At 43.8% G+C, this 23,355-nt stretch overlaps 1 protein-coding gene across 2 annotated transcripts in view; it reads right to left on the bottom strand.

The window, feature by feature from the left end:
• Positions 1–9,978: 9,978 nt before the first annotated feature.
• SEPTIN7 (septin 7) overlaps positions 9,979–23,355 on the bottom strand; it is a 63,624-nt gene continuing 50,247 nt past the window's right edge. Inside the window, exons 7-13 of one of the 2 annotated variants that reach the window (XM_086615203.1) lie at positions 22,726–22,822; positions 20,577–20,628; positions 19,511–19,636; positions 15,293–15,313; positions 12,437–12,572; positions 11,570–11,709; positions 9,979–11,011 (exon numbers count right to left, since the gene is read on the bottom strand). In XM_086615203.1, the coding sequence (XP_086471329.1) occupies positions 10,972–11,011; positions 11,570–11,709; positions 12,437–12,572; positions 15,293–15,313; positions 19,511–19,636; positions 20,577–20,628; positions 22,726–22,822 (612 nt within the window). In that variant the 3' untranslated portion in view covers positions 9,979–10,971. The remainder of the gene's footprint in view (positions 11,012–11,569; positions 11,710–12,436; positions 12,573–15,292; positions 15,314–19,510; positions 19,637–20,576; positions 20,629–22,725; positions 22,823–23,355) is intronic. The other variant, XM_086615204.1, reaches the window with a different exon arrangement.

Raw genomic sequence — 23,355 nt, 5'->3', positions numbered from 1 at the left:
TGCAATCAGAGCTCCCACCCAGCCAGAAGTTTGGGCTATTTCCACAGCTCCCAGTCACGCTGGAGGCTCTGACCCTGCTGCCGGTGGTGTGGGGAGCTCTGTGTGCCCCCTGATGCCCTCAGAGCTGTGCCACAAGAGCCGGCAACACCTCCCAAATTCCTCTTGGCCTATTATAGGCACCTCGAGGCACTTCCAAAGAGCAAAAGGGCCTGTGCAGCTGCTGCTGTGTTTTAGCACATCTGTTAACAAGGTCGTGCCTCTGCTTTTGTGCTGCTCCATGTGGGAATCCCAAAAACGCAGTAGGCGCAACTCTGCAGGTGGCACACAGCCCCGGAGAGGCATCCACGGAGATGCTGCCACCATCCTGCTTCACCGACCCAAAAGGAGCTGAACTGTAAGCAAAGAGTGTCAGGCAGTTGGGGGGGACTTCAGGGGCTTTGGGTTTGTTTCTCCCCTGCCCCTGATCCCGTTGGGATCCCCGAGCTGGAGAGCAGAGCGGTGCTACCTGACGTGGTGGAGAGCAGAAACATGGACTTGCCCCAGCAGGAAGCAAGAGCCTGAGTCCGTGTGTCGTGCAGCCTGGGCTGCTGGGGCGTTCGGTGGGAGATGCACGTGTGGGCGCAGCTTTATTCAAGTGAAGAAGCACGGGGCATCTGAGAAAGGTTTCGTTTCCCTGCGGCGGCTGCCGAGAGACGCACCAAAGGTATTTTTGGGAAGCCCAACATCCCCTTGGCATGCAAATCAGCTGAGCAGCCCAGCAGTGCTCAGAGCAGCCGGTCTTTCGCTTGCCAACCACAGAGTGTAACCCCCAAATCAGGCTGTGTGGCGGGGCTGGGGGGGTGCGGGAGCTGCCGACTCAGCAAGCACATCTCTCCCGGCCGGGGACGTAGGTGTATTGCACCATCACAGCTGCAGGGCTCACAGCCTGGCACAGCCTTCTGGCTTCAGGGGGTTCCCTCTTTAAGCCCAGAACTCATTATCATCAGGTCTCCACTGGTTATAAACCACAAACAAACAGGAGTCTTGTCTGCGTGCTCCCAGAGATGTTGTTCTTAGAATCATAGAATGGTTTGGGTTGGAAGGGACCCTCAAAGATCATCTAGTTCCAACCCCCCTGTCATGGGCAGGGACACCCTCCACTACACCAGGTTGCTCAAAGCCTCATCCAACCTGGCCTTGAACACTTCCAGGGATGGGGCAGCCACAACTTCTCTGGGCAACCTGTTCCAGTGCCTCACCACCCTCAATGTAAAGATTTCTTCCTTATCTCTAATCTAAATCTCCCCTTTTTCAGTTTAAAGCCATTGCCCCTTGTCCTGTCACTACATGCCCTTGTAAAAAGCCCCTCTCCAACTTTCCTGTAGGCCCTTCAGGTACTGGAAGGCTGCAACAAGATCACCCTGGAGCCTTCTCTTCTCCAGGCTGAACAGCCCCAACTCTCTCAGCCTGTCTCCATAGCAGAGGTGCTCCAGCCCTCGGATCATCTTCATGGCCTCCTCTGGACCCACTCCAGCAGCTCCATGTCCTTCTTGTGTTGGGGGACTCCAGAGCTGAACGCAGCACTGCAGGTGGGGTCTCATGAGAGCAGAGTAGAGGGGCAGAATCACCTCCCTGGACCCGCTGGCCACAATTCTTTGGATGCAGGTCAGGATTTTACAGGCTGCTGGGTGAGACAAGAAAGGTGGCAAGACCCAGAGGAAATCAGCCTTGACTTGGCAACAGGGAGAGATGCTCTGGTCCCAGCTCTAGCACAAGCTTGCCCTGCCTGCAAGCACCCAACAGCTCTGTTGCCATCTCTGAAGCAGCCTGATTTAGAATAAAAACGACTGTGCCAGGGCCCCTGGGGACAGGTCACCATTCAGCCTCGTCTCTCCCTGTGACCACAAGGCCAGGCTCTCCTTTTGCCCCACTGCTGCAGGAGGGGCATGGGCACATGGTCCCTGCTGCTGCCTGCACCCAGAGGACGGGCAGGCCAGGGAGACTGACCTTCTTCTTAAAGGTCACCCCAGAAGTCAGCAGAGATACGAAGTTCATTGACTCCTGAAGCAAACAGGATGAAGCTGAGCTCATCTCGCATCACCCCCGGGCGGCCAATGCCCAGGCGGAGGCGAGAGCCAAGAGGCCACCAGCTATTCCCCGACCACATGGCTGTTCAGGTTTGGACAAATGACCCTTCCCAAGGACATGACTGTAAATTGCTTAAACAAATGCAAAGTTCAGACAACTGTAAAGAACTTGTCCCGCTTGCCAAAAAAATTACAAAACGCCAGTGTTTTCCAAAAAACAAGCCTGTGCAGCTCACTTGTGAGAAAAGGTGGGAAGATGCCAGAAGCCAGCAAGCGGGTCAGATGAGGAAAGACTCTCTGGTTCTTGCCCAGACAAGATTTTATGTTTTTTTGGAGGGGAGGGCTGGTTTTGCTATTATTGCTCCTCAGGAAAGACGCGAGGTCACTCGAAGCCCTGTGCTTGTTTGCAGGGAGGGGGACAGCAGAGGCCTCCTGAGCATGGTGGGTGAGGCAATGTTTGGTCACAGCCTCCCCGAGCAGGCTCTGGAGCTGCTCATTTCATCACCCGCTCGGCCAGGAGGTGACTCACCTCAGCAAGGTGGCTTTTGAAGTCCCTTGTCCTCAAATCAGTAGCAACTTCCCATGTCGTGATCCCAAACAGCTTCAGGGAAAGGGAGTAACTTGACCAGCATGTGCCACCAAAACAACTCCTACGTGCCCTTGTCCCCCAGGAGGGTACAGGAGCATCACCTACCACAGCATTAAGCTTTTTGGCCAATGGCCATTGCCAGCTCTGAATAAAAGTCAAACTGCTGCTCCCTCTTCTCTCCTTGAAAGCTGGGCAAGGTGGGGGGCGTTCACTCTGCACAACACCAGAAGCATCTGGTAGTTGTTTCTATTCCAAAAGCAGCTTAAAACCATCACCCAAAACCAGCTTCTGGGAGCTGTACACAAGCCCAGCAAATGAAAACCTCAACAGTGGAGGGGACACAGCCATCAACGCCGACACAGCTCCTTGTCTCCAAAGGCTCAGACTGGTACGAGGATCTTTTGAGCTGAACGCTGCAGGAATACCCTGTGGTTTACTCAAGCACTGTGTAATTCATGGCACGAAGACACAGAAACACCTTCCCCATACAGTCTGTCCAGAGATGAGAGGCAAGGAGCACAGACCAAAACACTGGTGCAGATGACTTGCACCCCAAAATCCCATCTAGGACCCCCTACCCACCCTCAGCCATCCAAATCACTCTGATGGAAGCTGTTCCTTTACTGCTTTACTGGGCTTGGGGGAAGAAAGAAAGGAAGAAAGAAGGCTCCAGAGGACAGAAAGCCACCACAAGTTTGCACAGCCATATGGACCCGTTGAGCTAGGTCATCAGAGCAGACCAACCAGCAGCATCCTGAGTTGAGCCACACAGAAATACACATCCAGGTACACAGCTCCTCACACACCCCTCGCTCAGGAGCGCTGCCAAACACTCCTCCAGCCACGCTGCATTCCTGCGGGTGCTTTGACACATGAAGAAACTTCCCATCCATCCCTAGAAGCTGTTTTCTAAAAAATTATTGTCAGCCCCTCTCACAGTCAAAAAATTGTTGTACTTTACATCTGCCTGCAATGTTTTTTGGCAAGCCACCAAGCATCTCACCACACTTTCCCTCCATCCACCTCTCACCACAGCTGCCCAGACAAACCCTTTTGCTCCCACAGCCCAGGCATGGAGCTGCATGCCAGCTACCCCAAGGCAGGGGGATTTAAAACTTAAACTTACTTCTTCATTTTTCCACCAAGCCCCATAATCTGCTTGTGCTTTGGTTTCCATTGCAGAGGTAACAACCCCCAGGCACGTTTCAGCAGTAAAACATGCTGCATGAGGAGCCTTAACACAACACCTTAGATCCAAAATCCTTCACAAAGAAGCACTTAAAGCAAGAACACAAGCATCTAAAATTTTAGGGCTTAGACTACAGGAAATAAACATGAGAAGCAACAGTTTTGGTCTAAAACCTTCCTTTTCTTTCCCATCTCCATTTGCTGCAGCATGACTTACCTGTCATCCCTGCCTCACGATGGCAAAATACCTCTTCTGAGGTCCTCAGTACAACAGCATGCTGAACAAACTAGAACAACCTCCAACCCTCCCTCCTCACCTGGGAGAGGGTCTTCAGGTCCCTGTATAACCTGACCCCACAATCGGCAGCTGCTGGGGATTAAGTTCCAGCTGATGAGGATCAGCAGTAATTCACAATTACCGTCTCAGAAAGGTGCTGGGAGGGGACACCTGGAGCCAGAAAGCAGCAGGAGAGCACCTTGGCTCCAGAGGAGTGGGGTTGGGTTGGGTTCAATTGGATTGGATTGGATTGGGTTGGGTTGCATTGAGTTGGGTTCGATTGGGTTGGATTGGATTGGGTTGGGTTGGCTTGGATTTGGTTTCTCCTTGCCATAACTCTGCCCATCCCTTCTGCAGCACCTGGAGCAAAGCTCAGCAGGAGGCAAGGTGAGCCTACGCTGCTACATCAATAAAATCAGGTAGATGCCATGGGGAATCATGACTGGTGTTGTGCAGAGATCTGTGTGCTGGGCTGGGAGCAGGGCTGCCATGCTCCCTCCTTGCCCTGCCTGCATGCAGTGATTGCCCTGAGACCCCCCAACCTGCACCAGCCAGGGCTGTGGGTGTGTATCCAGAGCAGCCTTGTCCCCTGCTGAAGGGATGGTGCCCACCAGCTTTGAGGAGGGGCTCAAATGCCCTGTCATGCCAGGGATGGGTTTACGGGGGTTTTCTAACAGGGCAAGGCTCACCCAGGAAGAGAAGGGAGAGGGGAAGGAGACGGGTGCTGGCAGAGGGGGAGGGCAGGGCTTGCTATTGCCTGCCAACTTCTCTGGGCAACAACCTGGGCAGAGATGGCAGGTAGCGCTTTACGCACAGCTTATTCATTGACTGCTCGCCATCCGTAAGCAGCCTAGGTCTGAAGGGCCACCTGCACACCTCCTCCTTGGCAGGTGCCTCCTGGCCCAGCTCGGCCCCAGCCCGTTCGGTTTAACACGCAGGGGAATGGAGGGACATTGCTCGTTGGCTTTCTTGAGAGGCATCAAAATAAACCCAAGGTTCATGAAGCCCCTTGGGGTTTCAATGAGCTCAGACTCTTCCACGGCAAAGCGATGGTCATCTGAGGAAGAGGATGCAACCTGCTGCCTCTCCTTTGGAGAAAGATGAACACCGGCAAGGCCATGGTGGGAAAGATGGGGCTCAGTGTTTTGCTCTTCAGCCTTCGGGATATATTCATAAAGGTATCTCTATTTTTAAGACATCAAGGAGAGCCACTCGAAGCGCTCGGCTTGAACCAGTAGGGAGTTAACATCCCTGCCAAAAATCCCTTCTGTGGGAAAGCAGCCCTCGGCTAAACCCCAGCAGCAAATCGGCTCAGCGTTCCGAAACCCAAGCCGCGTGCCCATCCCACACCACGAGTGCCCGCTGCGAATTTGGGCACCGCTGCCCCGTGCAGACACAACGGGCACAGCGGTGCCTGGGGATGAGGTGCTCCGCAGGGACCCGAAGCTGGGGGTGGATGCTCCCGCCTCTGGCAGCTGCTGCTCCGGGGCACCGGCCCTCGAGATCCCGAATCAGGTCAGTGGAGTTGTAACATCTGGTGGCATCACTGCTTTTCCACGGGGATTAGCCCCAAGCACCGCTCCGACACCGTTGACGTCAATACCCCGAGATGCGGCTTGCGGATGCCAGTGGGTCCAAACATCTGCGCTCTCCCTGCAGCCCCAGGGGCTCGGCAGCTGCTCCGGGGGCCTGGAGAGGAGGATCCCTGCGGCCATCCACCCTGTGCTCCTCTGCCAGCCGTGGCCACAGCGTCCCGAAAGGGCATCGCCCTCCCCGGGGTTGGCTGCGGGGTTGGTCACCTGCGAGAGACAACGGCCGCGTGGGAGGAATCGCTGCAGTGAGTGTGAGCTCCGGGAAACCGGGAGAAACTGCCAGTAATGAGACAATCCCCCAAAAAGGCTGAGAGCTGCCCCAGGAGCTCAGGAATCCCAGCTCAGGCACGGGACGAGGCTGCGGCCAGCGGGGACACCAGCTGCAGAGGCACGTTCCCGTTCACCACGCAGAACCAGGGCCAGCTTTTTATATCCCGCAGAGAAGCACATGGGATCCCTACATAAGCTGCTGTAAGGACATACGGAACGACTTGCTGTTTTGGAGACATCGGACCCAATTAGTGCCTTAAGCAGCGTTAAAGCTCCTCGTTTCTGAGTCAGGAGATACTGATATAAGGCCATCGCGTTTTCCGTGTGGTTTTTATTTCTTTTACGCGCACACAGGGGCAGCGGTAACGCTGCCAGGTGGTCCCTTCTTGGCGTTTTGTGACGCTTTCACCAGTCTGGCTGTGGATTTCAGACCAGTTTAGTTCAGGGTTTTGTCTTTTCCATTGCCACTGGAGCTGCCTGATGGGTGCAGAATAATTCAGGTGGGACAGGACCGTGGGGGGGTGGGTGTCTTTGGTCCGACCTCCAGGTCAGAGCAGGGTGCTCAGGGCTGTATCCAGCTGGGTCTGTAGAACCTCCAGGGATGGAGCATGCACAGCCACTCTGGAGACCTCCCCTGAACTCGCTGCGGCTCATCGACATCCATCATGTACTGGGGGGGACGCAGCACCCACACGTGGTCTAACGAGCAGAGGGAGATAACCCCTTCCCTCCACCTACGGGCTGTGCTCCTGCCCGTAGCAGTGGTTGCTGTTGGCCTCCATCACTGCCAGGGCACGCTGGGGGCTCATCCAGCTCCTGTCCCACCACCCTCAGGCCTTTCCCAGCCAGTCCCTCCCCAGAATCGCTGTCAGGACTGAATCCTTCCCACTTGCAGCACTTGGCACTTGTCCTCGCTGAATTGCATAAGGATCATTCCAGCATTTCTGAAGCCGAGTGTGCCATTTGCCTTTCTCCAGTCACTGGGACCTCCCCCGATCTCCAGAACCTTCCAAAGGTGACCGACGGCACTTTTGCAAAGACACCGGCCAGCCCTCCCCACGCCCTTGGGGAGCTCCAGCTCCAGCTCCCGATCCAGCTCCTCCACATTCCCACCAAATGGGACCACAGCATCCAGCCAGGACTATGGATTACAAATTCTCATGCAGGAAGAGGACGTGGAAGAGGAGATGAAATCATTGAGTAGGAAGGAGCAGGTGTTAAACTCACATGTTTTCTGGCCTTGGAAAATTAAATTTCTAAATAAATGGGACTGTTTGCATGCTTTCTCCGTGCAAGCACGTTTCCATAGCTTCATGTGGATGGGGACTGCCCTTGTAGGTGGAAAGACGGGAAAACATGTCAACCTGGTATTTAGGAAAAACAATGTTAATGGTAAGGGCAGATTTTAAAAGGAAGAGGTTTGAGGCTAATGGAAAACTGATCAAAGAGTAACAGGAATCACATGCCAGGACAACGACCACAAGAAGAGAAGATGAAATAGAAGGTGGAATCATACCCATTGCCCATGACAAACCCCACTACTTGTAAGCACGTCGTGACCTAATAAACTGGCCTCCTCACCCGGATCAGATTAAATCCCCCAGGCTTGCAGGCGTCTGCTGTTGACCGTCTGTCTGTACGGATAGAAATATTTTAGTATCTTTTAAATTAGTGTCACATGTGTCCCTTCCACAATTTCCAGGAATTTCTGGGCTAGCCTTCACTGTCTGCAAGCTACAGAGCTGATCTTTTGTTGTACCAAAATCTTGTGATCTGACTTCATTTTCTGGCTGCTTCTTTCTCCATAATGGGCTTCCTTGGAGTGTTAGTTTCTCTGTGCTTAAAACAACGTGACCTTACCTCTGGCCCTCAATATTAGCCATCAAAGACCCAAACAAGATGACTTCACAGAATATATTTTTTACAGAATATTTTTCTGTTTTTTGTTTTTTTTTTTTTTGTTTTGGGTTTTGTTTTTGTTTGGTTTTTGGGTTTTTTTTAGAGTTCAACCTCACTACATAGATTTTTGCACCGTTCTATGCAGCAGCTCATCATCTTCATCATAAGCAGCTACTCACAGATTCAAAATCTGGAAGCGCTAGACAGAATTGCCCTACAGTCAGAAGGGGATTTGGTTTGGGTTTTTTTTTTTTTTTTTTTGTATGTTTGTTTAAAATCCTTGCGTTTTTGGACATTACCAGCTACCTCGTGCTTCACACCCATGACCGTTTTGCTTTTGCTAGCCAGAGGCATGGAAGAGCTGAACAGGAGAGACCGAGTGTGCCTCAGAAGAACAACAGATGTGAGCTGAAAGTAGAACATAAAAGAATTTAACTGGTGTTCTCTTTGATTAATTAGAAATCACACCATTAAACCACTCTGTCTGAACTCTGGGCCCAACGGCAGCAGCAACGTCCTTGAAATTGCCAACTTGACGCGTCGTTGAAGGCGGCACGAGCGAGGCACATGGAGTCAGGCTCGCTCAGGAGGGACACCCCGCGTGCAATCCGATGCATCCCAATGGCATGGGACCAGAGCTCTGCAACCCTCACCCCAGCAGCAGGACACCTCTCCATACAGGCCAGAGCAGGTCTCAGACGAGGGAGCTGGAGCAGTCCCTGTGCCCAAAGGCTGGAGAAAGCACACGGAGAGCCGAAACGCAGGAGGAACAGCCGTGACCAGGAGCGTGCGAGGGCGGAACGCTGCTCGCCCAGTGCAGCAACTGCCAACTGGCTTTGCCTTGTTATCCCGCTGACCACCAGAGCAACAAGAACCTCAGTATGAGGAGCTTTTGTAGGCACGGTGGGAAGTGGAGATGAGGTAACGGTGGGAAAGGACAGTGGGGAGGTGGAGAAGGGCAGGACAGCATCAGAGGGGCATGAGGCCATGGGGTCTTTTCCCACAGTTGCTGGAGGAAGAAGAGGAGAGACCAGGGCTGGGGAGCTGGGTGGGCTGTGGGGAAGCCAGGCAGGAGACTGGGGAAACAAGGGTGGGAGGAGGAAGAAGGTCCTGGAGGTGAGGTGTCACTAGGCTGCCCTGCAAGGACATGCTGGGATTGGGAAAGCGGAGATGTTTTGCTAAATTGTGCCTTTGAGAAGCCATTAAACCACACCCCCACACACCCTCTTTTGTTCAGGGAAAGCTGTTTTTTCTTGCATCTTTCCCAAACCTATTAAAGCCACCATGTAGGGAAGGTGTTTGTTGGTACACATGGAGGCATTCATGCACGTCCTCACACACCACCGACTCACTCCAGGTTGTGCTCATTGAAAGACATTGGGAAAAACCCACCTTCTCAGAACAGGAACCATAGCCCTAAATTCGAAGTACTTTCCCACTGTCCTTCTGAAGACTTTACTGGAGGCACTGGCGAGGTGTCCCTGAGGATGGCAGAGGATACAAACAGAGCCTGAGGTTTCTCCTGCTCCCAGAGGAGGAAAATAAACCCTTCACAAACCCATAAGTTGAATTTCATGAGGTGGAGGATGATGCCACCTGCTGCTTAAATACGAGCAGACATTAATTTTCCTGGGGTTTAGGTCATTTCTGGGTTTTAAACTGTCTTGTAGCCCAATAAGCCTGGTTGGGGGGGGGGGGGGGGGGGGGGGGGGGGGGGGGGTGTGAAAAGGGGGTTAGTACTGCACGTGCAGGGACGAACAGCTGGGGTTTTGTGCTTCTAACTCAGCAAATCCACGAGTTTTATCTTGACTTCTGGCACCAGAGATGCCGTGGAAGGCACCGGAGCCCGAAACCAGTCAATTGGTGCCCTCTTCTGGGAAAGACGGATCCTTGTTTTGCCAATTCAGAGCACCGCCACCGAAACCGGCTTTTCTAACAATTCCATTACGCAAAGACATCTTCTGTACCTTAAAAGAATTCCTTGGATAATCAAAGACTTGGGTCAATCCAGTCCAGAAGGAAGACAGAAGGTTCAAAGGTTTCCCCAAGGAAGTATTTGGCTGTTTCAACCCCTCTACAATTTCTGACACGGCAGGGTGTTACATCACAACATTGTTTATTATGTGACTTTTTACAATACAAACAAAAATACAGAAATGCAGTATATGAATACAGCTAAATGCGAAATGGTGATGTTTTTCTTGAGGCCATAATCCCATTTCTAGTAAAATAAAGTAAGACTGCACACAGGTAGAAACAGGTTGGTAGTTAACTCCACAATTTTGCCTAGAAATGACCTATAAATGCATTTTCCTGCTACTTACCATAAAATGTAAAAAGGGAGTTAAAGGAAAGTTTTACTCACTGGTTCCTACCATATGAAAGAAGCTATATTCTATTTAGGAGGGCCAATATATGGAAAAAATATCTAAATTAAATGTTATTACAAAAATGAAGCAGTAATGAGATCCTTTTGGCTAAAGAAGTTACTAAATGAGAATAGCATATATTTAAAGAACCCAAAACATAAAAGGGCTGTTATAAAAAGCTTAGGTGCACTGTAAGCCTACGACTTCTGTTTTTCCATGTGTACTTTTAAACAATGGAAGTGTCAAAAATAGGGTCAACTGTGTTAGACTAAATTACATTATTTTATACGCTGCACTGAATGGGATTCTTGTATTGTAATAATAGAGAAGCGTTGTTCGCATTGTATTATGGCAATTTATCCTCACTAAAAACCGTCTGGAGTCCTCGCGTTTTTCCATGTCCTGCAAACCCTCAAACCACCAGAACATGATTGTACAACAGTAAAAGGTTTCCTTTCGCATTAAAATGACATCTTTTTTTTCTTAAAAAAAAAAAAGGAAGAAAAAAAGGTACTCAGAGCTGTTATTTTCCAAGTACACAACACCCTAGACAATTCAAGGCATCTCATTCTCCATCAAAATTAACAAAAATTTGTCATGCTGTTAAATCCATTACTATGGATACAACTGGTGCAAAATTGGTCAAACGGATCCGACAAACACTGATGTCCAGGCTGGCATATTGGCAACTAATACATAACTGGTGGTCAAAGTGATGCATTTAAAATATCTTCCCTTTCTTCTTATTCTTTTCCAAGGTTCTAAACGATACAAAAAAACCACGTTTGTTAAATAAAGTGTATATGCTCTGATTTATTTCTTTTTTTTTTTAAATCACTAACGTACATCTTTTAAAATATGCATTTTATAAAGCTTTTTGGTTGTGATACAATGTATGAAACTCATTATGGACACAGTACTCGCACCCCACGAAGCCAAGCAATGCATTTATCACTAGACTTTCCCTTCCAAGGACTAGGAGAACCGAATGCTTTCACTCTCAAAGCTTTAACTCTTCATCTCTCTGAAGTCTGATGCCATCTAGCTTTCAAATACAAACATAATTTTTTTAGATAGATCTAGTTCTGTATGGAAACAGTGTTCTTGCAGATTAAAATCTGCTTTAGAAGCTAATAATCTTCCTAGTATTTCTGATATATGTTCATTTACAACTAAAAGAAGTTCAAGATTTTTCTTGGCTTTTAAGAGACCCTTCCATAGTGGTCAACCACCACTAACCATTATTACCACAGAAAACGCCTTTCAGCAGAAAGCTACAGAACATTTACTGTGAACTGCAGGACAAGACTCCAATTTACCTGGAAGAATTCTGTTGTTCCAAAATACGTTGTTGAGCTTCCCAGTTTGCTTTCTCGTCCTCAAACTGGCGACGCTTTTCCTCTAATTCTTTGTGTTGTGCCTCCAAATTCTTTTTCATTTGTTCGTGGCGCCGCTGCAGCTATAAAAAAAATTATGAACAGAGTCAGTAAGCGCAGAAAACACAGCGACTTTTGGAGCTGTGGTAACAAACATCAGCAATAATACTAAGGTGAGAAAACATAGCATTATGTTTTCTCTTCAGAGAAAGTAACTCTTAGACCAAAAACTCTTAAGGTTACAGGTATCATCAACGACAGAAACAAAAAGGTTATTATTAATCTCATAGCCTCATTTTACAGTTGGCAGAAAACACCCCAAATGCTGCCCAAGTTACTAACAGGAGTTTAGGCAGCTACATGTGGCAAATTAAAGGAAATTCAAGAATACTTTGATATTTGATGCAAATGTTAAGTAGTAAATTGCAAATGATACCAAAACACTGACCACAACATATCCCTGACTCTTTCTCAGTCTAGTAAAGCACATGAAAGAAAACAGGCGTAAGATACTCCAAAAAGGAGGGAGAAAAAGAGAGTTCCTAAGAAAGCCAAGGAGGATTTTAACACAATGCAACTGTGAAAATAAAGAGAATGCATGTGAACATTAAAATTACATTTTAAGTTTGGACTTACACCATTTCAGCAAAGAGAACAAGCTGAGAAAGAATAAGTGAGTTGTTTTTAAACATAAAATCGAACGTGGAATCGATTACTAGACAGAGGTTACGTCGCAAAGCCTTGGCAAAAAGAGCAATATCTCCACTTGTTCAGCCTCAAGCACATTGGTGTTTAAGATGCTTCCATTACCTCAGCTTCAGAGTCCTTCAGTTTCTGAACTTTTTCTTTGACTTTCATCTCAAACACTTGCTCCATTTCCATTTCCATTTTCTTCATTTTGGCTACATGCTCCCTCCTTTCTTCCTCCATCTGTGCCAATGGGCTCCTGCCATAAATCCAGAAGAAGCAGTTAGCTAATAAGAACTTTTTTTCCTATCTGTTACATTAGGGCATCTGTGAAAAACAAGACAGAAGTGCTGAAGCACTGAGATAAATAACACCGCTGTGTGCACTGCTAGCTTCAATTCAATTTGCATTATTATATTAACTGTTTAGTTAAGCTTTTCCCCAAAAAGACATTTCATACAGTATCTTTTCCTCTCCCACAAGTGATTTACATTACATTTGGATTAACAGAAACTCTTGACTTTCTATCTTTAGTAGAACCTGGTCATGGGAAGAGAGGAAATCAAAGTTACAACAAAAAAAATTAGCATCTTCCAAGTGATCTTCAGGCGTCTTTTCCTTTCCCGTTCAAATATATACAAAAATTAACGGACATAATAAAAATCTTAAGAGCGTTGCAGACAAAAGTCCTCTCTAAATCTTCACTGTTCAGAGTGAGCCCAAGGGTAAGTCAACGTTACAGTTGTGCGGAACGCTGTGGTCATGCTTCTGAAGAGACAGCAACTTCGCAAAAAAAGGTTCGGGCAACTAACATCAGTATTTTATGGAAGTGTTAGTTGGAAGATTTTCCTTCAGAAAGCTATTAATAAACTTGATGTATAAAAATAATGCACATTATTTCGATTTTTTCTGCACACTGTTACGGTAACTGCTTTCCTGGGTTCTGCTGAATTTTTAAAGCTGTATAAGTCTGATATCCATGTTACGGTGATACAGGTTTTAAATAGCAAGTTTCACATTAAATATCCAACAAAACAGGATGATTTTGAGTTAGTGATGATTGCTACATACAGCCTTTTAAGACTTTTCTGCTGTTCAACAAAGAGCAATTGAAACAAATCACTGGCCTCATTTCAGTTTTGAGTATTTATGTATGTATGGCTTGAAATGACAAAGTTTTAACTACTGTGTTGGTAAAAATGAAGAACTGAATATATTTGGAACTGCTACAATCAACTAGCAGAGGATATGTCCTGTAATGTATGCAAAAGTCACTCAGATCTGCAAATTGAAAAATAAAGGTGCCAAGCCTAAGCTCTATAAAAAAAAAAATAATATTTTTGTTTTCATTTCTTAAAAAAAACCCAAACCTGTTCTGATTCAAATCATGAAGCAAAAACATTCCAAAAGGAGAAAAGAATTTACTAACTTTCAGTGACGATTGAAACACAATTACAGCCTTTATTTTGATTGAGAATTTGCTACTCGTTCTTAAAGGAACGGAGATTATATACCAAAACCAGTTTAGATCTGGTTTGACTATTAATGGCTCATTTTATCCTTCCTGCTTGCCCATTTTCACCAACTAACCACACAGTGAAAGTAACCAATGTCATATGAACTCAAGGCCACAGGAACTTTTTCCTCAAATACCAGTATTTTATAGGTGACAATTGGTGGGAAGCAAGGAGGAAGAAAACAGCATTTCCATTTAAAAAAAATTAAAAATTAAATTGAATCTGAACTAACAGTTGCAAAGCTTGGACTGGTGAGTAAAATGCTGTGTGTAACACAGAACTGAAACTGATCCTCAGCCTAATGTGTACTTTAGCCTTCCAAAAGGCCAACTGCTACCAACTTTTGTCAAGAAAAAAAAAAAAGGTTAAACACAGGTGAGGTACCATAATACACAAAAATAAGAAGAAAATGGAAGAGGTGAGTAGCAGGACTTGTGGAAGCTAACCAGCTGCCAAAACAAGACTATTTTCTTGTTGTTACCTTTTAAAAGTGTAAAGTTCTCAAATGTGTCTGCTCTTCAAAAATTAACCTAGGAAGGAGATGGGAATATTGAGGAATCATTGCTGCAGTTTCTACAGACCCATCTAAAAGGGGAGCAGAACCATCTTTCTATTGACAACCCAGTCATCTAATGGGGGTGGCACGTGAGCTGTATTTGAAAAAGCAGTAAAAAAAAATCAGTCTGCACAGAAAATTTGATAAGCCAACAAGTGAGCATTTACAGCTGAGAACTTTACTGGTTTTGTTAGGTCTTAAGTATGTGACGTGGGTAAACACATGGCATCCTGTATTTCAGGATAAACTATACAAGGGACTTGAAATAAAGAAAAAAAAAAAAAGAAAGAGCTGAAGGAAAAAACCCAAACTACTAAACAAAGATGTAAAATGTTTAACTGATTTAACGGGATGTATGTTAAAACAGCCCTAAGTTAACCTGCAAAAATGAAAAATTATTCTAGATATGTGCAAAGTGGAACCTCTGTGAGCCAGTAATGAGATAAAATCATGGTCAGAAGAGATAAAAGTAACTAATTCCCCAATCCAACAAAGAGTTGTAAGTTTACAGGTAAGGATGAAAATTCCAATAATTTTTTATAAGCATCTATATAAACATGATGGAGCTACAGATAGGAACTGGGGGAATTTTGTACTTTACGCACTTTCACTCGCTGTTGAAATTTGACCAAATTTGTCTTGAAGCTTAGCAAAAAGTTACTAAAGAGGATGGGTTTTTGCAAAGATACTTGTCACTGAAAGTATTTATAACCTCTTAAAGTTTACATTAGCACAACTTTAGAACAAAAAAAAAAAAAAAAAAAGCTAGGGGTGGGGGGAACCAACAAAGCCAAGAGCTGGATAACAGGAAATTGTTTTAAGTTTGAAACATTAAACAGTGAAACCCTTTGTGTTTAAAGAATTTTTGTCTTTAAGTTTTTTGGAAAAATTTAAATGACCACTTACATGCCTTCAACTGTGTCAAATCTAAAAAACAAAAAATACAGAGGCTTAGCTTAGCATGCTTAAATAAAACCACAAAACCAAAAAGCAATAATTTAAAAAGTAAATTCATTATTAATAGATTCCTAAAGCTAGTTATGTGCTCCCCCAAAAGCAAATTTTTCACACTAAAAGGAAAGACTGTTAGTTAAAGCTCATTATATTTATTTCAAATTCAGTTAGTAAATCACTACACCATGTAAATATTAATGCAGGTTTGATGTGCAACTACTTTCAGGAATAGTTTCCCTAGAGTATGGCTGCTTTTCCAGCAATTTTAAATATTTTAGTGACTGAACACCAGTTGCTCAAAACAAGTTTTTGAAAAACCAATGCCATATCAAGGCTTATCTGTTCATTTAAAAACTGTCACCTAGAAAAGGACGTTACATTCAAACCTCACGAATGCTCCTGTGCTACAAAACGAGCACTTGACTTCAACGGCCAGCAGAGGGTCTCCCCAGAGCACTTAACTCGAGCATGCCTTGTGTTAGCACCTCACTAACGCCATAGGAAGGGGGGAAAAAAAAGCCTGAAAACAAGATTCGGATGTTAAGTCTCACCACACAGTACGATGGGCTGAATAACATTAGCCCCATTTCACAGAATTTGCGAGGAACACAAGCGAAAGGAGTTAGGTGCAGCCTAAGCTCAGCAGCGGGGAGCGATGTGTTGTGTATTTTGTTACCCTGTGTGACAGGTCATTGAACAGATCCAGCTCGTCTTTACAGTGTGCAATGCGACTTTCAATAAAATAAGGTTTTGCTTTTAAACTCACTGAAGATATCAGCTTCATACAGCGAACAGATTCCTCAAAAATTGAAAATTTCAGAGCAAATGTCAATTTTCGCACGTCACGTAGTGTACGTGTGAAATTACAATTACCACAGAGTTTGAAGAGACAAGCTATCCACATATGTGAAGACTACCTTTGACATTTGATTTTATATTTTTTTTAATGGCGTTGATGATGTTGAAAATGTGAAGACACTAAACCCAAACCACAAAAAAGCCACATAACCATGGGAAATATATGGTTTGGATTACTCTTAGTCAATGAGTTACTTGTTGAACAGTCAGAGTTTCACCAAATCAACAGACAAATCAGAGAGAAAACTATCAACTGGACAGAAGAAACTGCTTCAATTCATCAGCATAACATTCTTAAAACTTGTAGCACACACACATCCCTTTCTATTTCTTTTCACATTTGCATTTTTGTTTAAAGAAATATGTTAACAGTTGCATGAAAAGCAAAGATCTGGTAAGATCATAAAAAATACAGCTGTTTTAAAGGTACAAAAAGTCAATCCGGTCTCCAACAGCTGCCAGTAGGAGATACTTTTGGAAAAGCACAAGAACCAATGCATGTACATCTCCTCTTACACGTACCCTCCCAGATTACAAAAGAACAGCAGCTTAGGAGTTTCCAGAACCAGAGGTCATATCTGTGTTTAACTGTGTGCTTGCAATATCACCAGATAGCATCAGAGCACGTCTCCATCCTCAGAGAGAGATATGGGATCTGTCTCCAGTGAAAGAATCAGATTTCCAGAGGACAAGTCAAATATTGCTCCATTTTGAGACACAGACACTTCTTTCAAAAGGCAAGCAGGCAAGCGTAAAATTCCTAAGGGGAGGCACAGATAAACCATTAACATCTGTTCTTCCCTCTTTCGATTAATTTCCAGGAAGACCCACGGTTATTAGGAAAATTCCTTCTAAGCTGCTTCAACAAGAACACACTAAAGCCAAAAAAGCATGTTAAAGCTTAAAAAAAAATGCTGCAACTCAACACAGGGATAAGGTAACAAGACAAGAATAGCATCAGCTGCTTCATGACCTGTATATGCATTCAAGAATTTCATTTATTTTTTACTTAATAAAGTAAACGTTTGGAGGAACAAACTCGAAGGAAAAGTTCAAAATATTTCTTTACAAGTTTGCAACAGATTTTGCCATCGTTCAGATGGCTGAACCAAACAAACTGCAATAATCTATTTCTTCTCTTGGGAAAAAAAAAAAGAAAAACTGATGGCTAACAGCGACAGTTGTATTTTATTCACCCCCGAGCTGCGGTACTGCAGTGTTCTGAGCGACAGATTTCTTATGGAGAAAATTGTTCCAAAAGGCACTTCTACATAGAAATATTCAGGTGGGACAGCGAAGTGACAGATGGCAAGAGATGCAAAAGTATGCTTCAGAAAGCAGAGTCATTCCAGACCTTCTCAGAATAAATTCCAGCTATAAAGGAAACCTTAGCAATGCTATCAGCAACTGACTAGAGGGGAATAAACAACACAAAACCAGTTTTGAAACCTTCTGGTATATGCATTTACAGAAAAATGCATTTTATGTTTGCAACATAGGAATTAAAAAATAATAAAACCCCACTGCGTTCTTCTTTTTAGAAAGAACACAGAATAACCAATCCTTATTTCAATTAGGTAACAGACTAAGTCTGCAGGTGCAGGCTAACACAAATCTAAACAGGCACAAACCAAAAAATATCAAAAGTGTCATCACTAAAACTAAGATTTTTCTAAATCTAAAGCAAAACACATTAAGATTTGGAAAGAGATCAAAAATAGTATTGAACAACACACACACATAAAACATCAGAACAACTTCCTCTGATATCCAAAACTGCACTGAAAGAGTCTCACTTTTCAGTACAGTAATAGCAAATAATAGTATAGTAAAAAGTATAAAGTTAGAAATCCTAGAGGAAATGCAGAATTTTCTGTTCTCCACTACTAGTAGTACACTACCACCTCAAAGAGAAAGTTGCTCAAGTTCTTCCACTCAAGCACGTTTTTCTTCTCTGACCTGCCCACCTGTCCTGTTTCGTTCTCAAAAGCGCAAACTACCTTACAACGCCCCTCACCCCAATTTTTCCACAGTGACTGCACCATTTAGTAATTCCAGTTCTTAAAACTCCTCCTCTCCCTACTATCACCACTGCACTGTTAGGAGGACAACTGTAGCTTGAGAAGTATTTCTAACATACTTGCTACATGCACTCAGGAGATGTGAGCAGCCAGGGATAATAGGATGGCAAGAAATGTGACAGCGAGGAGTAACCACTGCTATGGACACACATATTTGAAAACTATTCTTTAGAAGACTCAACTTCACCACAAACTTTACCTAAATTTAAGTACACTTTCAAGGAGTTGACACAACTGACATACACTATTATGTTTTTTGTCAACGCTGAGCAGGGAAGTCTAGCAAAGGCTCACGCTAGATGAAATTAAATCATGTCTACTTAAATCATACCATTAGCTGAACAGAATAGTAGTATCTTCTATTTTGGTTGAGAATTTGTATTTAAATATAGTACAAATAAAAGAAATAAGAGTTATTGCTAATTCTTAGTTATTTAATCACTAATTATTGCTGATACATGCAGAGCAGGAAAAATACTTAAGTTTAAGAGTGTAGCTATTCTCAAACAGCACTAAATGATGCAGAATACAGTAGAGCCTACTTTTAAACCTTCCAGTAACTTCATCAGGTTGGCAAACAACTTGCTGTCAGAGGTAATTAAAGTGACATAAAAGGGTTAAAAAAAAAAAAAGTAATAAAATCCCAAAACCCTGCATTGCAACTCTCCTCTCACAAAAGATAAAGATGTTGCAATGATTTTCCTGCCATGAGAAACAACCAGAGAAGTAGCCGGGGCAACATTTCAAAGATGACAGTAGCGGGTCTGGATTTTCAAAGTTTTTAAACAAGTATTAACCCATTCTTCTCAAAACCAGCCCTGACACTAAGTATTGAGCATTCATGCCAAAAGAACCAATAATCCCAAAAGTAGTACATAAACCAAAATCGAAATCCTAATGCGCAAAGACTTTTTGGGAAATAGCAGTGAAACAAAACTAATGAATGGAAACAGTAAATGTAAGAATTCTCTTAAGAACTGAATCTAACTAAAACCCAGTTATTTAACATGTTCAGATAAACTAGCATAAACCTCAGTGAAATAGAAAAAAATCATAAGTAAATGAGAAGTATACAGTGTTCTGTTCTGAGACTGGAGGATCAGAACAAACAAAACCACCACCTCCCCAAAAAACACCCCAAACCAAAAATCCCACCACACTTAGACAAAACCAACCAACAAAAACCAGAGCAAAAAGACTGAAATGTCATACAACCTTGACGAGAACTTACTTTGTTAGCTGCCCTTTATTTTTGTTGTTGTCAACACCGTTATATGTCACAGCTGCCAGTTTCCGGCTTCTGTAGTTCTCGTAATGCACATTGTTAGTGACATCCTTCAGGTCCTGCATGTGAGTTCTGTCAATAAGTGTAATTGATCAGGTTAGTGCACAAATACAATATACTATCCGAAAAAACAGCCCATGTTCATTTTGCAGACTGACTTAAACGATATCTCATCCATTAACGCCCCATTCCCCACAGCGTTGTCGTTCTTCCATTTAAATTTGATCTGTGAAGGCAGCAAAGTCACACAAATATCAGGTTATTTTGCACTGAACTATCTCAAGTTTGCCATGTTCCAAACATTAACTTACAGGACTAATCTCTGGAAAATCTGAGTTCTGTGGATAAACTTACAAGTGTTTGGACAACGGATGAGAACTATTACTACTGTAGCAGGTGCACCAAAGCATGCCAGACAAGAAAGAAGCCAAAACTTCCTAGTTTCTGTCTTTCAGGTCTGCAAAAGCTAAACGTGAAGTTCAAGACTAAGGCAAAAACATTAGCTTCCTTTAAGAATTCTCCATTGTCAGTCTGGAGAAAGGCAAAGCTTAACAATCAAACTAACAGTTGTTACAGCAGATGTCACTGAACTGCTGTGAGTCCAGGACTCAGTGTCTAACACAGCAAAGCAAAGGCAATCTTGCTTTAGACAACTGCAGCACTGAATTTTTTTTTTTTTTTAAATATGCCTACAACTAAGTACACATCAGCACTAACAGACAACGTAGCTTCCTATGGTTTATCACAATTTTTAAGAACAAGTAATCAGAAAGTAAAGATAACTATTCAAAAGAGATCATCACCACCATGACTGCTTGCTAAATATACGGTTAAATAAGATATCAAAAAGGGTATATATGACATCATAAACAAGATATCATAAAATACTGTCTATAATTAAAAATATGGAGATTAATATGAACTCACTAGCTTAAATCCTTTTTTTCCAATACGTGACTTTCTAATCTCTCAGACATACTAGAAAACTTACTGTTACCTGTAAGTTACCCACCTTATCAACATGTTCCTCAGAATTGTGAAGTCACAGTGTTCACCGTTTTCAACTACAAAAAGAGGTAAATTTTTGTTGAGATGCCAACCAAAACGTGTCTTACACAGAGGTAAGGCTTTTAGAGGTCACCCATCTCCTACGTTCATTCCAACACCAGATTACTTCCCCTTTCCTTACTCAAACAGTACGTGTGTTACCAGTGGGACAGCACTAACACCACAAAAATATCAATATATCTTACCAGCCAAGTTCCTATGCTCCCCTAAGCCATGCTGGCAAGCTGTACTCCAAGTCAGTACAGCCCAAGCTACCAGAACAGAAACACAGTTTTGCCAGTTTAACTCATTTCATGATCCTTCGGTGGCCCTGCCAGGACAGCTGCGTAAGGATGAGACACTAACTGAAGACCTCAGTCTAGATCCAGCTACATCCAAAACCTTCAGAAGGCAGACATCATGCAAACTATCTCTCCACACCCCACCAACTGAGTTGCAAAAGTTTTCATTTTAATTTTAATGTGGATTTAGTTCTTCATTAACTAAGCTCAGGAAGGTCATATATTTAATTCAATGCACCTGCCTACAGACCCAAAGCAGGGGCTGGCAGCTGGCATTGGACACCAGCTATTCCAGCCATGCCTATCATCCAGTTCCTGTAGAGGAGGCTGATGCTGTGAGTGGCATTTTCCTGGCAGGTAATGAAATGACACTGGAGAAAAACGCACACCCCAGACCACTCCGGTGCGCAGACAGAGAAGGCAACACACAAAGCCCTCAGCACACTCAGAAGAAAGGCATGAAACAGGTTCTAATGCACCCCTGAGGTAGAGATGGACATCTTCATGGGAAGAGGGAAGAAAAACAGGATAAAGGAATTAAAATAACCCAAGTAACTTCAGTGAATTCTACAGAAAAATGAAGCATGTAGCCTCTTCACGTGTATCTGCACTCCTGCATTACTTTATTCCATGTTTTTAGACAAACTGGTAAATTCTGGTCAGATAGTACATGAAGACATACTCCCAAAAAAGTACTGTCTCCAAGTATTCTGTCCAAAGCCGACAGACTCAAAAGCCACTTGAAGAGGTTCCTTTCAGTTAGGCTGTAGTTCTTCCCTTCCACAAGTTGTACAATCACACAAGTGTGAAACATTTATCAAGTTTGGTTTAAAATAAAGAAAAGCAGCACCATTTTGTACGTTTCCAAATGTTAACACCAGAGTCTTAAAATAAAGCTTGAGTCTCTCTGGTGCAGCTGGTTTTCACTTTCTGCCAAACCTCATTTCCTGCCAGACACGCACTTCAAAGTGCTACAGCATTTCTCTTTAAAGTATTGGTCCATTCTCTGCTTGTTGGTTGGGGTTTTTTTGTCTATTTTACACTGCATCAAAACTATAGTCCTTTGCCCTTGGAAGGCAGAAATAATGAGGGAAAAAAAAGTCGTCTTCTTATTCAATACATGCACACTACAAGGGAAAAAGGTCAATGACCATACAAAACCAGTTTAATGGTGATTGTTTCACTATACAGCATGGTACAAGCCATGCCATGTGCCATTTGAAATAAGTGAACACCATTAAAGCAATGGTTGCCAGAAGAGCATGCAGTTATACTCAAGCCTCTGTAACAGCAGAAAGTAAGTTTTTAATTAATTAACGAACAAAAACTCCACTATCAAAAGTATTCAGTTCATTACCAGGTACCTTCCTGTTGCTACGCCCCAGCAATTAAGTCTCAGATGTTTTGGGAAAAAAACCCAAATTCTTCCAGAACTTTAAAGTGAATTTATGCTAGTCAAGCTGATCAAATTAACATTTATAATGTGTATTTCTTAAATTCTTCTTTCTAGAGTATTCACAATTTTTATATGAAGAAAATTAAAATAAGAACGCTAGCAAACGGTTGTAATCGATGTCTCATCAACTGCAGTAAGTTACTACAAGTTTCACAATTCCTCAGCGAGGCTTTGGCAGGAATCTGCTTGCAACGCTACAAGTTGCTGAATCCCCACCTCGTTCCAAGACTACGAGATTAATAAAGTGGTCTATTCGATAAATTTCCAGACCAAAGCACATTCAAATTAAGGATTTCAAACATTTGAAACACAGCCTCACGTCTAATAAACGGATAAAAAGCATGACAAAGCCTTACCTTCTGCAACACCCCACGGGTACTGCCTTCCTCTAACTCTCTTGCCATTGACTTCAATGATCGTATTGCTACCTACCACAGCAAGAGGTAAACGGTCCTACGAGAGAAAGCATTACTTAAAAAAAAAAAATTCAGTCAAATTTCTACTGCCAAAAGATACTGAAAGCATGCCCATGTATAAACTCAATATAAGCCAGTTTGGTCCTGTAAAACTGCAATGCAGCTTACCCAAAGTGCAAGAAGAGCTGTGTTTACTGGTCTCTGTCTAGTTCAAGGACATATTTACACACACACCCGCCTTTGAAGTCCCTTACATAAAAATCTAGCTAAGAAACAGGCATTACTGCTACTCAGTAAGCTAAGCAACAGGCAAACCATTTCCTATTTAATCGATTGCGCAGTAATTATTTATCAATTCATACTCCCACTGGCTACAAGGACTGTTACTTTGACTAGATCTTGTACCCAGTTTTCAAAGGTCTGGCAAAAAACTACTTCAAGTTCTTGTTTCCAGCTGAACCAAAAACCCCTCCGGTGTAACAAGCAACGAAGGAGCCAAGAGCAGCTTCCAGCAGCAGAAAGGAGCAGTGTACAAAGCAAAGTATTTTGGACTTTCGCCCTTGCTTTCAT

This window comes from Tauraco erythrolophus, chromosome 7, assembly GCF_009769465.1.
Source record: "Tauraco erythrolophus isolate bTauEry1 chromosome 7, bTauEry1.pri, whole genome shotgun sequence".
Taxonomy (NCBI): Eukaryota; Metazoa; Chordata; class Aves; order Musophagiformes; family Musophagidae; genus Tauraco; species Tauraco erythrolophus.
The sequence above is the reverse complement of the archived record's forward strand: the minus strand, read 5'-3'. Positions and strand labels throughout refer to the sequence as shown.